The 16,323-nt window shown below is 42.4% G+C and overlaps 1 protein-coding gene across 7 annotated transcripts in view; it reads right to left on the bottom strand.

The window, feature by feature from the left end:
- LOC125011451 (synaptotagmin-2-like) overlaps positions 1-16,323 on the bottom strand; it is a 55,926-nt gene that overhangs the window by 6,093 nt on the left and 33,510 nt on the right. For 6 of the 7 annotated variants that reach the window (XM_047590693.1, XM_047590716.1, XM_047590677.1 and 3 more), the window contains 5 exons: positions 6,057-6,272; positions 5,559-5,719; positions 1,623-1,760; positions 1,317-1,484; positions 612-779 (listed from right to left, as the gene is read on the bottom strand). In XM_047590693.1, coding sequence (XP_047446649.1) covers positions 612-779; positions 1,317-1,484; positions 1,623-1,760; positions 5,559-5,719; positions 6,057-6,252 — 831 coding nt within the window. In that variant the 5' untranslated portion in view covers positions 6,253-6,272. The remainder of the gene's footprint in view (positions 1-611; positions 780-1,316; positions 1,485-1,622; positions 1,761-5,558; positions 5,720-6,056; positions 6,273-16,323) is intronic. The other variant, XM_047590725.1, reaches the window with a different exon arrangement.

The raw sequence follows: 16,323 nt of genomic DNA, 5'->3' as shown, positions 1-16,323 counted from the left end.
CTCTCTGCTCCATCACTCAAATACACTGTGTCTTATATAACACTGTAAATATACACGGTCAGTCAGCACCAGTAATTCACAGTGCTGTTACTTCTCTTAAACCAGCAGGAATCTTTTTTTTTTTTTGTGAATAAGATATCTGCAGCATGTAGAGTAACGTCACAAATATATTGTACAGCATATCCTTTACGTCAGCTGATACACAGAAAGAAATTGCAGAGGCAAAACTACAGATATGTTTGAGGTCATATGAAAAAGGTTCTCTACTATATTTGATAAGGATGCTTCTGCTCTTGAATGACGCCCGTGAGAATCTCAGTATTTTCTGGTTACGAGTCGCCTTTATTCAGCGGCTGTCTTATCATTGCCTTTCAGTCTGTGCATGTATGCTGTACACGCTCTGTATACACTTGATGCGTACAGATACACATGTACAATCTATTCCAACTCAGCAAACTACCTTTGTAGAGTTGAATACGTTGACTGGAAATATCTACATTCTTCATATACATCGATTATTATATAGCCTTCTGCTGATGCTAAATAAAAAGACTATGTTTGTGACTGAATGGACCACGGTAAGTACAGCTACAGGCTCTCGCTCTCCTTACCTCCTCTTGATCTGCGCTGTCCAGGTCTCTCCACTCCTCAATTGGCTTTGCCAGGTCCAGGGTGTTCATGGGTATTTTAATCTCTCCAATGACATCATGTTTGGAGAAGCGATCAAAGTCGTACACAGACATAACCAGAGTCTTCCCTCCCATCTCTTGGAACGGTATCTGAAACACAGCAGCCGATCCAATTTTACTCACTTACAGTATGTCGTTTCTAACAAATCCTGCTGCAAATTTTGCCGCACATTTATGTTATTTTATGGAAAAATATGTGTAAAATCAGTCATATCGGATATTATTGGCTGTGACTTTGACCCGGAGCTTAGAGTCGTCTGGCTCCATAACATGCTGCTTCAGCACAGCTGCCTCCCTTTGACGAGGTAAAGCTGTTTGAATTGTTTTTATAGAGCTGTGTCAGCAGGCAAGGTGCACCGGAGGTGGCCCTCTCCTTTAATTTGATTCTCTATCACCCTCTCCTTGTCAGACACCTTCAATATGTCTGCTCCTTTTTATCACTGTTGGCCAGAAGTGTTGGAGTAAAAGAAATCAGAAACTAAGTACCTGCTAAGCCCTGCAAGGAAGAGGAGAGCAGGAGCAGCAGGGCACCTTTAACAGGACCTGCCTACGCATCAAATGTCTTGACGTGTGTGTTGCTTTAATAAGTAATAAGTAAAAGGTGATCATGACTTTTTTTAAGCTTACCTTAAAGGTGAAGGTCTCATTGAAGACAGGATTGAGAGTTTTCTTGTGAACCTTTGTGTCAAACTTCTTCTTTTTGTCAGGGAGGACAAAGACCTTGACGTAGGGGTCCGAGGTGCCACCGCTGTCCATGGAGAGCAGATCAGCTGCTTGCAGGATTCCCACAGCCAGCTGGAAAATAAGGAGTTACGAGATTAATAGACAATGACAATGAATTTTAACATTCGACAAAGAAATACCAGTCCAAAACCGTTGCTGCATGCTCCTGGTTTATAATCCTGAACCAAACTAATCTCTTCGAGGACTCGCCTTGTTCTCCTGGAAGTCATAGTCGATGGAGTACTGCAGCTTCCCCAGCTTTTCCTTCTCCTTGACCTCTTCCTCTTTCTCGTCTCCCGTGAGCCCAGGTTCCACATCGTCTTCTTCATCGTCGTCGTCCTGAGGTTTCTGCAGTGACAGAAGGGGGACAGGCAGCGGAGAGAGCAGTGAGCGGACAGATCCTGCGGTGGCAGCTGTGCTGAACACCAAACCTGGGGTCCCAGCAGCCGGGTTAGTCACAGCACCTACCTGCCACTTACCCCAGTGTACTAGTGCAATCTGTTCATCGATGACCACGGTTGCAACCTGACTTGATTTCACTATTCCTTGGGTGACACCATTTGCTGTTTTCTTTTCTTTTTTTTTGTATGCGTGAATGTTAGAAGGGCGATAAATCTGCTAAAGTGCGAGGCAGGGAATTTCTCCTCAACTGAAAATGTTTTAGAAATGCCATTTCAATAGAACCCTTATGTTACTGTGGTAAGGATGCAGAGACACAGAGAAAGAGTGAGATCAAAGAGAGAAACAACAGGGGAAAAAAACAATCAATATACAGGGAGTGGACAGAAAAGTAGGAACACCTGACATTTCAGTGCAATCATCTATGAAAGTGTTGTAAAAACCTCTGGAAGTCTGTTTTGCACTTGTGAAAATACGCTAAATACGCAAAATGGATCTGAATCACTTGTGTTGTTGCCAGTGATAGTGATATTACAGAGAGTGGACAAAACAACACAAGGTTAAGAGGAAAGGAACTGCACTGCAGCCACACAGGCATCTACACGAATACGACTCATCCCAAATGAGTCATATTAGGTTGTTAAAAAGTCTAAAAATGTCCCACACAGAAAAGGGCAGGATCAGCAAAGATGAGTCAAGGTAAGACGACTAAATAATATTACGGGATATTTAAAGTCGACGCTTTATTACAGAGCTACTGCATTACACTACAGTGCTTAGCGTCCTTGTTATTTTGTCCACTCCTTGTATAGTACTTCCAGTCCAGGCCGAGTGTCCTCGCTGAGAGGAAGTGAAGGACAGAGCTACGAGGCGTGGATGTGATTTCATCAAACCACTGACGCAGTGAATCCTGACACTTCACTTGAAAAGCTTTCAACCTCGCTAAAAACTGCAGATGGAATTTGTCTGATAACGCTCGCGCGCTGTTACCTGATCATGTAAGCAGTCTGACAAACAGCTTTAACACAAGCCAGACTATGTTAATGTCGGCTGGTTATCTCCCCCTGACATCCAAAAGTCTCATTAATGTGTTTACAGTTGTGCTGTCGATAGGCTTCTGTGCTGGCTGCTCTAAATAAGTGAATCGCCGATTTAAGATTTAACGATTAACTCCGAAGGAAATCCAGATTTTTCCAAGTTGCCGTGTGTTACTGCGACTCTGGATCGTACGCCCACAAACAAATATCAGCAGATCACTGACACTTGACTGCTCCTGAAATAATCAGGACACAACGGAGGAGATAAATGAAATCTTTGTGTTATCGTCCATCTTGCCTTCACAGCACGCGCAGAGTGTTTCATGTCTTCGGAGGCGAGAGACTAATCGAGTGAGAGCAATTTGCGCTGATATGAATATTAAAGTAAACGTCTGTTTACTGTAAGATGCTGGATTATATCTCGGTACGGACTACTTTTCCACTGACGTCTTCGTAAGACTGGAGCGTCCAGCCGCTCACTGATGAGCTGGAAGAGGAACAGGGCATACACGCACACACAGGTAATGCACACACCATCGCACCCCCACCACACACGCATTTGTTTACATGCAGACTCTCATGCATGCTTAAAAACTCTCTCCCTCTCTTTATATCTCTCTCTCTTTCTCACACACACTCACGCAGACACGCACACTTACACAGTATCCTTTTATGTGGCATTCTCTATGTCTATTGCGGTAAATGCTTTTCATTCGAGCATGCCAGGCCACACAATGCAGGATCCGAGTTTATTTCTGATGGCAAATGTAAATGGATTATCTCATGGTTTCTAAAGAGAGGCAAACGTTTTGTTTTTGTTTTGTTTTTTTCTCCTCTTCTGGGCCCAGATATTTCTGTGTGATGTGTGCACATCCATGAGGGGATCATGCTACATTGAGAATTTTCCAGTTCTTCTCAAACTTCCAGTGGGGGTTCAAAGATGAAGACATGGTGTGTCGGAATGAATGCCCTTCGGTCAACTCCGTGTCGTCAAATGCGAGCTCACCACGGAGCTTAAATTATTAAATATAATTCAGGAGCTGATTGTGGCCTTAGCTTTGGGATCGACTGAAATCAGGCCTCTGCAGTTGACTGCAAATGCGGGCAAACATTCTGGCCCTCCATTTCTCTTCAGTGAGACCCGAGTGCTTCAGGAGGGAGAAAGAGGGCATCAATGACTGTCACCTTAGTATGTCAGCAGCATGGTTCATCCAGGAAAGTTACTCTCAAGTCAAGTTGTGGCCATTCAATGGTACCTACTGCAAGGGCATATGCTGGTCTTTGTCAATTGATACAAACAGCTTTATCTGCCGTGGAACTTGGAGCGTGTTTGCACATCCGGGGTACGCCGTGTGATTTCTACACCCGGGTCAATGTCAATCTGGAGAGTGGTTGTTCGCTGGGCGTCAGTTTTTTCGGCCGTGCCGCACAATCGAGGTTTGTCACGGTGGAAGCACGCTCTAAGCTCGCAGTTAGGTAAAGTTTATTTCGCTATTATTTGACAAATATCCAGCTTAGCCCTTGCACATGCATGTTAGTGATCTCTAGTGAGTTGCTCAGTGCACTCGGTCATTCAAAGGCTCAACCGTAGGATGAGTTTCATGTTCATTTCAAACCATCGACACTTAAACAGATACTGGCTCTGTTGTTTTTTGCCAAAAATAATAGCAGTCTCTGGGTATTCAAGACATAGCAGTTGGTGCGGCATATCAGTTTCAGTGGATCTTGCGAAGCAGCTTAATCGCTCCCATAGAGTCCTCAAGCACCCGCAGCACCTAAGCTTGCAAAAAACTAAGGAAGCCATAGCACTCATAGTCATCATCACTGCAATCCAACCCCTCCAAGCCCAGCCCTCCCCCAACACCACCACCACCACCACCACCACCGCTCCCACCCCAACCCCCGCCCTGGTCTGCGCTTACTCAGAGCGGCCAGAGAGGGGCGCCGCGTGCTATCAGACCTACCGTAGGCAGAGAAGTCCACCACAGTCAAGATACACGGAGCACACATAAGACACAAAGCAGGAAGGAGGAGAGCAGAGACAAAGGCAGAGATTGAACTCACAGCAGACACCAAAGAAGTGTAATCACAGCAAATGCAGTCAGCTACACTGTGGGGAGTGAGGAAAATGACAGACAGAGGGGCCTCCTCATGAGCACAATCATATCTCGTGCGGCAGGGCCGTTATAAATAACCAACTTTTAGATGTACTCTTATCGTACTTCGTCAAATCATCAGTCATGTGTGTGAAAAATAATAATTACAGGCCCTAAACAACAGTGCTCGCGCTAACTACTAATTTTCATAATGACTCTTTTATGATGGCGAGAAACACAATGGTTGGGCTGAATAGATACTGAATAGGGTCCTGTCATTTTCCACTCAAATCCCAAAGCACAAGAGAAAGAGCAACAATAACAGTCATGACAAATACATAAAAAAAGAAAGAAAGAGAGAAATAAAATAAATAATAGTCATGGTGGATAAATAATGTAACCAACACCTGCAGAGAATACACTTGACCGGGTTAGACATCACAAATCGAATACATATCTAAATTAAAAAAAAGTTGAATGTGATAAATTAGCTGAATCGAATTATCCTGACAGCATTTACAGGTTAACAGGTTTATAAACGTGTCAAAGTTATTAATGGTTGGCCTGGCTTCGTATACAGTGCAAAACACATGACCTCCCGCAGTGGAACATACCTCTCCCCCTTTCATGTTCTTCATCCCCATGTCACCCTTCCCCTTCTTGCCCTTCTTGTTCTTCTTCTTCTTGCAACAGCATTTCTTGATGATGCAGAAGCAGCATGTTAGAATGAGTAAAGCAGCGACCACGGCAATGGCAATGATGGCCCAGGACGGCACTGAGGAGGATATACAAACCAATGTAGAGATGGCACATTCAGAGGAGAAAAGCAAATACTTTGGCATTTGACCAGCCGATCGTTCAGCCTACTTCACGGCAAGTCCCGGGCCAAATACATTCAGTACAAGGTGGTAGGTTAGCAATTAGATTGGGTGAAAATTAGATCTCTCCACCATTAGGAAGAGCAGCCAGTGATCAATACTGAATAAAGACATTATGAGGCTGCCAATGCCTGCAGCAAAAGTGAAAATCTAATTCCAAAATCATTGCTTAAAGTCACATCAATAAAAGTTGGTTGATCTGGAGATGGTTTGGGGCTTTTGCCCGGCACTCACGTGGGATCTTGACGATTTCATTCAGGAACTTGTTTTTGATCTCGTCGAAGGCATCGTTCTTGTTGACTGGCTCGGTGGAGTTGTCAGCGGAGACTAATGCGACGGAGGCTGGAGTCTCAGTCAAGGCACTGGCCCCCGTTGGCTTAGCTGCGACCATGGGCGTTGTCTGATGCTTAAACAAGTTCCACTTCGTCATTTAGGCTGCACACACAGTCCCTGAAACACAGCAGGAAAACGCTGTTGTTAGGAGCGTCAGCGACTTGGTTCCCACCTGCACCACACTGTCACACGGATATCTACTCATCGAAGGGTTGAAGACACAGTTCTCATGTTTTTGGAGACATTTGAAAAACAATTCACGAATAAACATGACTTCAGTTGCCAGAAAACAACCCTAAGAAACAAAGTATTACAGCCTGAATGGGTAATAAGGTTTGTTGCATCACATTACAAAAGAACTGTTTTATATCAAACACCATGCAGAGCCAATAAAGTCCCAGTCTCAAAAAAGCATCTAAAGTTGGATGTAGCTCAGGAAGTAGAGGAGCACAGCCAGATATTTGGTTTGATTTAACTTCACCCAGGTTCAAGGGCTCTTTTGGCCAAACGCTGAACCTCAAACAGCTCTGACCTCCCTAAAATGTTATGGTATCAAAACCAACATCTGCCATGACAGCAGACACGGTCAAGGAAGTTGAAACCGGTTTTGTTTTGCAGGACCCTCAATTTGCATGAAAGTTGGTGAAAGTTGTAGGGGTTTGTTTACATCTGCAATGCTGATAGTTAAGAATGATTTATTCCAGAGGGTGGCTGAGCTGAATACACTGAGTAGAAAGAATAGAATAAATTACACTCATACAACATCACAGCAATAACCTTCACAGTACAGACGTGCTATATATATATCACTAAAATGCTGTTGTCTCATTCATATGCAGAAGGTAAAAACAATATACACAAGGTCAGTTTGTGATATTATTACGTATTTGGGTTAAAAAAAAAAAAGATTTAGTGTGTCACTTAGACAAGTGTATTGTAAAAACGTCTGCTGATGCAGCTGCAATGAACTATATTTATAGATGTAGGATTTTTCAATGAGGGGAAAGGAGACCCCGAAAATATATATTATTCTTACAAGCAGCGGAGTATGAATTTATGTATGAATATGCCAATAAATAATGCCTGAAGGCAATTTTTCCCCTGAAAACAAGTCCCCCTGAAACAACTGGAGAGTGTTATTTGACATTTTTACGTATTCCCTTTAAAGGACAGAGCTATTGGTGTGGGTGTATATGATGTATAGCGCCCGACATATAAAAACACTTAAATGTAAAATTTGATTTCATGCGTACTTTAAAGTCCCTAAAGGATTGACTGTATTAGTGCATAGGAGCAGAACTTTAATACAATATGCTATAAAGATACATTTTAGAAATAACTACTCAACGTAAAGATGAAGCAAGTTGAAACATAATATCAACATACTGTAAATGATTACATTTGCATACTGTATATTGATCAAAGTGTAATGATGTGTGAATTATGATTTTATAACAACTTGTCATATATTCTAATTAGAAACACTCATTAGTAACTACAGTATTTTCACATTTTTTTTAATTTCATAAAATGACAGATTCAGGCTTTTCACACCAAAATCTGTTATTTTAGAAAAGATATTGACAATATTTATGACTTTTTTTTCTTTTCTTTTTTTTTTTACTGATGTCATTCTGCTGCAGCCCACAGACCGAGAGAGCTGTATTTGATAGGTGTTCAAATGTAGAAAGAAACAAGATGAACAACTGCGAGCCGCTCTCCAGCGCTGTTTCCGGAGGGCCAAACAAATGTTCAATCAGAGCTCTTATCGGTTCCAGAAATCACAGTGTGACAAGTGCGGCTGAAAGCAGCCTGCCAACGGAGTGATGAGTGACCGTGTGAGGCCTCGATTCAGAAAGCAGAGAAAGATGACAATCATAACAAGAAAAGACTTCTGCTGTTTATTTTATTCAAGTCACGGTGACACGAGGGGCAAAAAGAGGAATTTCCTATTTCTCAAGTGCCAATTCTCCAAGTTGGTGCCAGAGAATCTGCTTCTATTTATTGCTGCATATAAATTATTCAAATTGAGGCTGACAGCAGGAAGCACGAGCTTATATTATTCAGGGGCCAGGACCAGTTTATACATCTTGAGATATATGATGCTAAAATAACTGAGGCTGATGTTAGCAATGACGAACATCTAGTGAAAACACACTGAGCTGGGAACTGAACTATTGCACAAACATTATTAGAGTTATTGAGAAAATTGAGAAAAATGACTCTGAAATGCTTTCACTCACCACACGTCTGAAAATGAGTGGGTTGTTCAATAAAATAGCAGTCACAGTCTCACAACTCTCTGTTATAGCTTACTGTAGTTGTGGTGCGCTGACTTCTACTTACATCCGAGGGCAATGTGAATTTTATCCTGTTTGTCCCTCATATCAGACCAAGCCAGACCAATGAAATTAACATTCATGGATATGTGCTCAAGCATTTTATCTCCTGCACTCCGAGGGCGAACAGCGAGGACGGACAGAGAGGACACGGACTTACACTCCTCTTGTATCAGAGCCATTAGTTCCACGGCCAGACCTGACTACCCGCTGCAGGAAAATCAACGTAAAACACTTTTGCTTTGAAGAATGTCGTGTTACACCACCAGGTCAGGCCTTTTAACAAAATTAAATAACCTTGGGAGGAATAGTCTGGTAACTGAGGCAGCACAAAATACAATAAACCTAACCTAGTGAAGGGCATATTGCAAGTCTTTCAACCTCAGCGATGTTGGTCTCTGCATTCCAAATATGACCAATAGCAGCATTGGGTGAATTAGCTTGCACAAAAAAAAACAAAAAACAAACAAACAAAAAAAGACCTATGGGGTCATTTTTTAAGGGAGGACTATATCAGGTAACAATAGCTCAATCTCAATGAAAATTGAGGCAGACCGTCTTGATTAAAAATGGAAGCAACAACAGAAACAATGGTAAAGGTCTCCAGCCACGCCAGCAGCTCCACAAGAATGCTCAAATGAAATGCAGGTTTCATTTGTTTTGCCATGCCTGTTTAGTTGCTAGCATGCTAACATTTGCACCATGCTATTGGGTTTCAAATTATTGCACAATAATTTTTAGGCTGATGTCTAAGGGAAAACTTCACATAAGTTATTGCTGACTGCTTATTCCTGATTTCATAAATGTGGAAACATCTGATTCAAACCCACGAATGTTGATCACTGTTAGTTGATTCATGCATGTGAATACGCAGAATTTGTAGGTTTTAGTGAAGGAAGGTTTTTAGTTTCTGTTCTAGGAAGACTTGGCCAATCACATTATAGTGAGAATTGGTTGAATGAAGATGAACAGCACATGTGGTGCAGCATCATACAATGCTGCTGTGTCATCCTGAATTTCTCCAGAGGAGGATCAATAAAGGTTAATCTTATCTTATCTTATCTTATCTTATCTTATCTTATCTTATCTTATCTTATCTTATCTTATCTTATCTTATCTTATCTTATCTTATCTTATCTTATCTTATCTTATCTTATCTCTATTAAACGGTGAACTGAATCTAAGCTATCCTCTTGTAGATACTCTATACGACAACTCCTTTCTCGCATCTCAGGCTGTTAATCAGACTGTGACAAATGACCTGAGCGTAGAACTGGAAATCTTGGCCTGGATTTCGTTTATCTGGTACTCAGATATCTGCTTTCTACACCAGACGTCCCAAGAGGTTGTGTCATAAGGCGATAGCCAACAAATGCCCAGACTGCACAAAGTTGAACCTTTAGTCCATAATATTTCGGGCTTAGAGGATAATTCACAGAATAACCTGACACATGTTTTATTTGAGGGATCACCAAAGGATCAGTTCTTTACGGAGGATGAATGTTTGTACTCACAACTATCCATTGAATAGTCATTAAGATAAATCAGTCTGTTCCAAAGTATTGTACAAACTGAATGACACTGCTGTCCAGGGGGCCATGCTGCTACCAGGTTATTAATCAAAGGGACCTCAACTGCACTCGTAAATAACTACACACGTTATATATAATCCATAAAAACAACCATTTCTGACATACTGTTGGTTAATTTAATTTTAGCTTTAAAACTGTAAAACACCAAGACAATGGGACTCTGACTGGGAGGTGGCTGGTACAATCCCTGAACCAACCAGGGATTAAATCCAGGGGTAACATAAATACTAACACTGCTTGTCCCAGTAGCGACCAACACAATGACACACTGTAGCTGTTTGCTTGCAGGTGTAAATATACTGTATGTGTTACTGTGTGCATATGGAGAAGGGCTTTTTAAGCTCGGCAACCTACAACCAGGATAAAATTTTTAAAAAATTGAAAAATGAAAGGCTTCTTATCGAATATAGATTTCATTCAGAGCTCCATTTCTCAATGTGAGTCTCATTTCGCAAGAGTTTGAGTCATCAGAATTAGTTAAAACAAAATGGCTCGGCTGCGCAGCCCAGAGCAGCGCCGCTACAGGCATGATCTGTCCCTTATCACTAAACCCACTGCACTGAGTTGGATGGGGATCAAACACACTAATCTATGCAGCACAAACAAACTGAGAACAGAAACCCAGCGTACCAACACAGGACTTTTACTGAAAACGATCCGTGGCACACAAAGCTGAATTCTACCAGGCGAGATGCTTGTGAACGTGAAAGGAGATGGCTTCAGTATATGTAAATATCACTACAATAGACTTACTAAACATGCATGAACTGAAATCCATAGGAGATTATTTACTTTTACCTCATATGGAAAATCCCGATTCTTTATTATAGACAGTGGAGATAAGATACGAACTGAAGGAAGCAACGATGGAGCAAAGATCCCCAGCTAGACTCAAACCAGGAATGGCTGCAGTTCCCCGGAAAATCTGCCAGTGTCCCTTGCAGCGTATTCAAGGTGATGAAATGCATTTGCTTTATGCAGTAATTAAATCATCATTAGAGGGAGAATATGAGTTACTCCGACGATCAACAACAACAACTCTATAGGCTAAACACTCTTACCTAATTACCCCGCACCTGTCAAACGCTACTGCTAAGACCCATGGTTCCTCGCTCTAACATATAAACACATGACTAAGAAATGCTGCTCCCTGATCTGACATGCTGTTTTTGACACGCTAACAACACAATGTCACATCCTCCCCAGCAATGGGAAACCCACAGCCTGCAGCTAAGTCAGCTATAGATGATTGTGTTTCTCGGGGGGCTATTAGCACCCAGGTCAGATCCAAGAGAAAACCACCTACAGAGAGAGAGTTGAAGACATGCGGCTGTTTCACCACACAACAACAGATACCATGGACAGCAATTAATTAACAATCTACAGCCAGGCGGCTGCAGTTTGTTTTCCCCTGGCGCCTTTCCCTAGACGACTTTCCTCCATGGTACTTCACACAGCTGTCTGCCAGTGACCAGTCTATGTGCGGGTGTGTGTTAAAATCAGAACTTTATCCCAGACTCACAATTAAATGCACTGAATGGTTCAAAACCTCCAAATGTCTTAGCCCCCACTTTCAAAATGGCTTCTCTAAATGGAAAGAAAACTGGTCACGGGGGCATGTGATTCATGCTCGGGGCAACAGTCAGGAGCAGTGGGGTGGCAAATTAACTATTGAATATTAGGCATTGTGAAAAGGTTGTCGTACCGAACGAGAAACAACGACGACTACTGTGTGGCTGTTACAGGCCGCCAGGCGACCAGGCTCTTCACAGATACAACGCAACGTGAAGAATGTGGCCCCAATGAAATCCTTCAGCCCCCACTGAGACCCCCGCCATCTGTGACATTACGGGTTATGTGTGGGTGGGTGGAGTGTTTGGCCTCCAGCTGAACTAGCTGTGCATGATGTGCAGCTTCATTTCCTCTTACTAATGTGACTGCTGCAGTGAGACGGGCTGAAGAAAGACGTAAGATTCTTGCGTAGCTTTACATAACAGAGACAATTCATTTCATAATTTCTTGTGAATTTAGGCCAAAGCAGCCTCTGTGACAAGTGGTATTTCTTTTACATACGATCTCCTCTCTCTCTCTGAGAAGTCGCCCGTTCGTGTGCGCGCTCATTTTTTTTTTGCATTTGTGCCTTGCCGTGCTGACTGACTCTTTCATCCGTGCTATTTTAGGCATGAGCAAACTTGCACGAGACACTGAAGATATCATTTAAAGTGTAATTGTTTAAAGGCATTGCATGCATCCTGACTTCGCGATAAACAAGCTTGGAGTGACTGGAAAAGGAGAACATTGTCTCGGCGTGCACTGAGTCACAGCTGACCTCTGATCTGTCTGGACTTTTCTTCCGGAGCTGAAAATGGGCAGTGGAATATTTGGAGAATACGCAGCATTGTATTTTATTAGATCCATCAGACAGAGCATTAATTCAGCCAGAAAGCTGAGCTGAGATGGTGGAGTTGTTTCAATTAGAGATAATGTGCAGCTTTGTTCCTGAACCCTTGATACTCTATGGTAATTCACCCTTGCTGCGATGGAGTATAGGCTCCTGCAGTCGTAATTGTTTCATTTTGGCCAAGTTTTAATAGGATTATACAGAAGATACTAATGACTGCATTTCTTGTTATTTACCATAGAAAGGGAAGACATTGTGAGGAACTTGGCCTCAGGTGAACCTAAAAGTAATTTCGGTCGAATAAGTGATTAAAGTAAATTTGATTTATCGCACTGAAACTGTGCGTCCACTGTACTTGCGCTGTTTTAGTCTTTCATTGCCATTTTGAGCAAACGTGCATGAAGATCCATCCCGTAAGGCCACGTATAGAATCCACTGTGCATAGCTCTCCTGCGTCACTTTCACACAGAAGGTCAACTGAATAGGTCTCGGCTTGCCTGAGCGGCCAGATATATGCTAAGTGTGCAGCAGAGACAGATTTCTGCAGCGTGGCCGACTGTGGCGGCAAAGCACTCCCTCTTTTGTCATTTCATGGTGCTAAGCCAAGAGGCTGACAAAAGCTCTGGCAAATCCGAAGACACAGCACAAGGTGCTAAACATGTGCCGGGGCCAGATTCAAAAATTCATCACCAAGAGCCTTCACCGGCCACAATGCACCGATGGGGGTGTGCTAAGCATCTGTCAGGCTGCATAATTTTACTTAACAGCGATTAAAACGTTAAAAACTCGAAGCATCAGGGCACCGACTTCGATGTACGGCAAAGTCCTGCTGTCCGGCTCTCTTTAAATGGTTCATTACTGACCCCTCGTTTGAATTAATGTGCCACATGCTGTGGCATTAAGCATTTCTCTGCTCCAACAAACAGCAGAGTTACACACTCGGTCGGCAACTGATCTGCAACACAATAGGCGAAACTGCTTATGCAACCATTCGGGACGCGACATTTACAGAGGCACCTGACCCCTGCATTTAGCCTCAGAGCTGCATAACTGTGCTGGATGCAAACATAAACAATACAAGGATCCCCAACAAAAAAAAAAAAAAAAAAAAAACTGACCATCAATCAGAGACACCAACAGGGCAGTTAAACCTCTATGTCAACAAAATCCAAGTGCATCAGGAAATCCTGCCGTTGCTGATCTGGGGACAGCAGCAGAGATAAGGAAGCCAAAAAGGTGCTTTGCACATCATCTCACTGAAGAGAATTAGAGAAAAGCCGCTCCTTAAATATATCTTATTGTGCGCTGACCTGAAGGGCGGTCCAGAGAGGCTCATTTACAAACCTGCTTGTGTAGATAAAACAACGCTTATTCTCACCTGCAGCTGAATGTGACTCAGCTATTATCAGGAGGCATCCTTGAAAAGGAGATGGGAGGTGCCAGGGTTTGAATGCTGAGCGAGGGGCTGCAGGGATCATTTACAGCCGGTTGCCATACATCCTCCCTCTCCCCCTCAGCGCAGACCCTATCCCCGGCCCCTGATAGGCCGATTAATCATTCTGTCACAGAGACAGTGACCCAATCTGCATTTAAGGCTGTGTAGAGGAAATGTGACAGCGTGGAGAGCTTCTGCAGCACTGCAGATAGGCCACATCTAATAGCATTTACTTTTAAGAGGGGGAAAAAATTGAGAGTTAGACTGCAAGTGTAAGACCTCTTTTCAGCTTAGCATTATGACACTAAATTTGTAGCTTGAGATCTTGGGGTAATTTGCGTATGTCTTATTTCTTGTCTTGTGGAGAGTTAGAAGAATCACCGCACGAACATTAACAAGTTAAAACTGGTCAACTCAGCTTTATATATGCAATAAGGAAATAAAAGGGAAAGCTATTAAGCCATTTCTTTACAGGAAAATACAATATATTGATTGATTGATTGATTTCTGTTTCGCATACACTATATGATAAGAAATGCATTATATGTATGATAGTAAATTAAATATGTTTCAGTTTTTCAGTGGACTCTTGGTCAAATTAAAGTGTCGGGATGTCAGCTTGAGCTCTGGGAAGCTGTGACGGCTATTTGTTCATTGTTCATTTTAGATTTCCTTGAAACTGAACAATTACAAGAAAATAATCGCTGATAATGAAAACGATTACGAGTCGCAGACCTTTTTGGAAAGAAAGCAAACAGACGGTCAGTGATTCCTTCCTTTATCCTAAGCTAATGTAGCTAGTTGTAGCATCATGTACTGTTCTCAAACTATTAATTTAAACAACAATCCGCATAAACGAGTAACTTTACACACAGCTAATCTCAGCAGAAGATCATTGTTAGTATGATGAAACATATTGAAAATGTCTCTCTCTGGTCATCTGGTCGTCTCCTCCAACATAAAGCTTAAGGGTTCGGAAAAACAAAACTAAAAAAAACCTCACAACCGGCGTATTTCTGTCTATAAGATTAAAAATTGCACCATCAGCGCAGTAGGATGCTGGGACCAGTGACTGTTTAACACTGAAGCTTTCTGCCATCGTCTGCCAGCATCGCACCGTCACATGGGCCGGAGCCAAGACCGGGAAGCCTCTGCTCTCACCTGGAGTGAGAAGCTGACAGCAGCTGAGCAATCACAGTTGTGCTAATGTGTCAAAGAGGACATCTCTGACTCATTCCCAGCGTCCAGTATGGCCGTGTCATTTAAACGGTTTATGGTTGAAAGTGTGAGCTGAGAAAAAATATGTCTATTTAATGAAGGTGCATAAAAGTTTGAAAACAACGGTGATGCGGCTGCAAGAGGGCACACCCACTCTGGAAACGAGCTGCACCGTTAGAATAAGCCTCTTTTCTTTCTCTTCCTGTCTGAGTAGTTCCAGCATCCTGGCACCAGCTGCCTTCTAGGTGGGAGCCAACGGAAAAAAAAAAAGGGAAAAAAAAGAAATAAGATTGGTTGACTTCAAAGCTTCCTTTCATTTTTCTGGTTATGTATGAGAGAGTATTTCTTAGTGTGAGAGCCACTGGGAGCGGCTGCCTGAGGTATGGACTTAATGAGCCTGTCTGAATGTTTTAGAGCCGGGTAAAAAAAAAAAAAGAAAAGACAGAAAGAAAGAAAGAACCTTCAGAGCATGCTCCGTATCAAACAGCCTCCTGCACTCTTGATATTGGAAGAGTAAACATATACAGGTACAGTATGTACCAATCTGTATGAACATATAATAGGATCCCTCGCATCCTCTGTTTGTTTACTACACTACTGAAGCCTGAGCCATCATGTGACCACTCTGAATGCAAGCCACTGACTGTCTCTGATAATTACAACGCCAGATACTCTGTTACTTCAGGACAAAATGAAGACAGAAGAATGAATAATTCTCTTTGTAAAAAATTGTGTTTTGTTATGAAATTGATCGCTTGCACCTGGCTAAAATCTTCAGACTTTTAATGATGCTAAAAAGCAACACAATTGTTATGTACCCTCACTTTGTTATAATCATACAATTCAATAATAATAATAATAAAAACTCTGCTGTGCTAATGACTGGCCCACGTCAGAACTGTAACAGTCAGCATTAGGCTGTAAGAAGTACCAGCAGCCCAAGATAGGTTTTGTCCTTGGTACTGTAACCTCAGTGCTGCCTGTGCTTCATGTCCCATGAGAGACAGCAGAAAAAAAAAAAAAGAGCATCCTGCAGCACTTTATGAAATCCCCACCCCGCTCTCTATACTCCTCAGCACAACTGTCAGCCTCTTTTTGTGTCTGACTACTCAGTCTCAAAAGATAAAGAGAACTGGGGCTTGTGTCTGTTTTGTTACACTGCAGATACAACACAATAGCTTTT

The sequence above is a fragment of the Mugil cephalus genome, chromosome 1, assembly GCF_022458985.1.
Source record: "Mugil cephalus isolate CIBA_MC_2020 chromosome 1, CIBA_Mcephalus_1.1, whole genome shotgun sequence".
NCBI classification, from domain to species: domain Eukaryota; kingdom Metazoa; phylum Chordata; class Actinopteri; order Mugiliformes; family Mugilidae; genus Mugil; species Mugil cephalus.
This window is presented reverse-complemented; position numbering and strand designations above follow the sequence as displayed.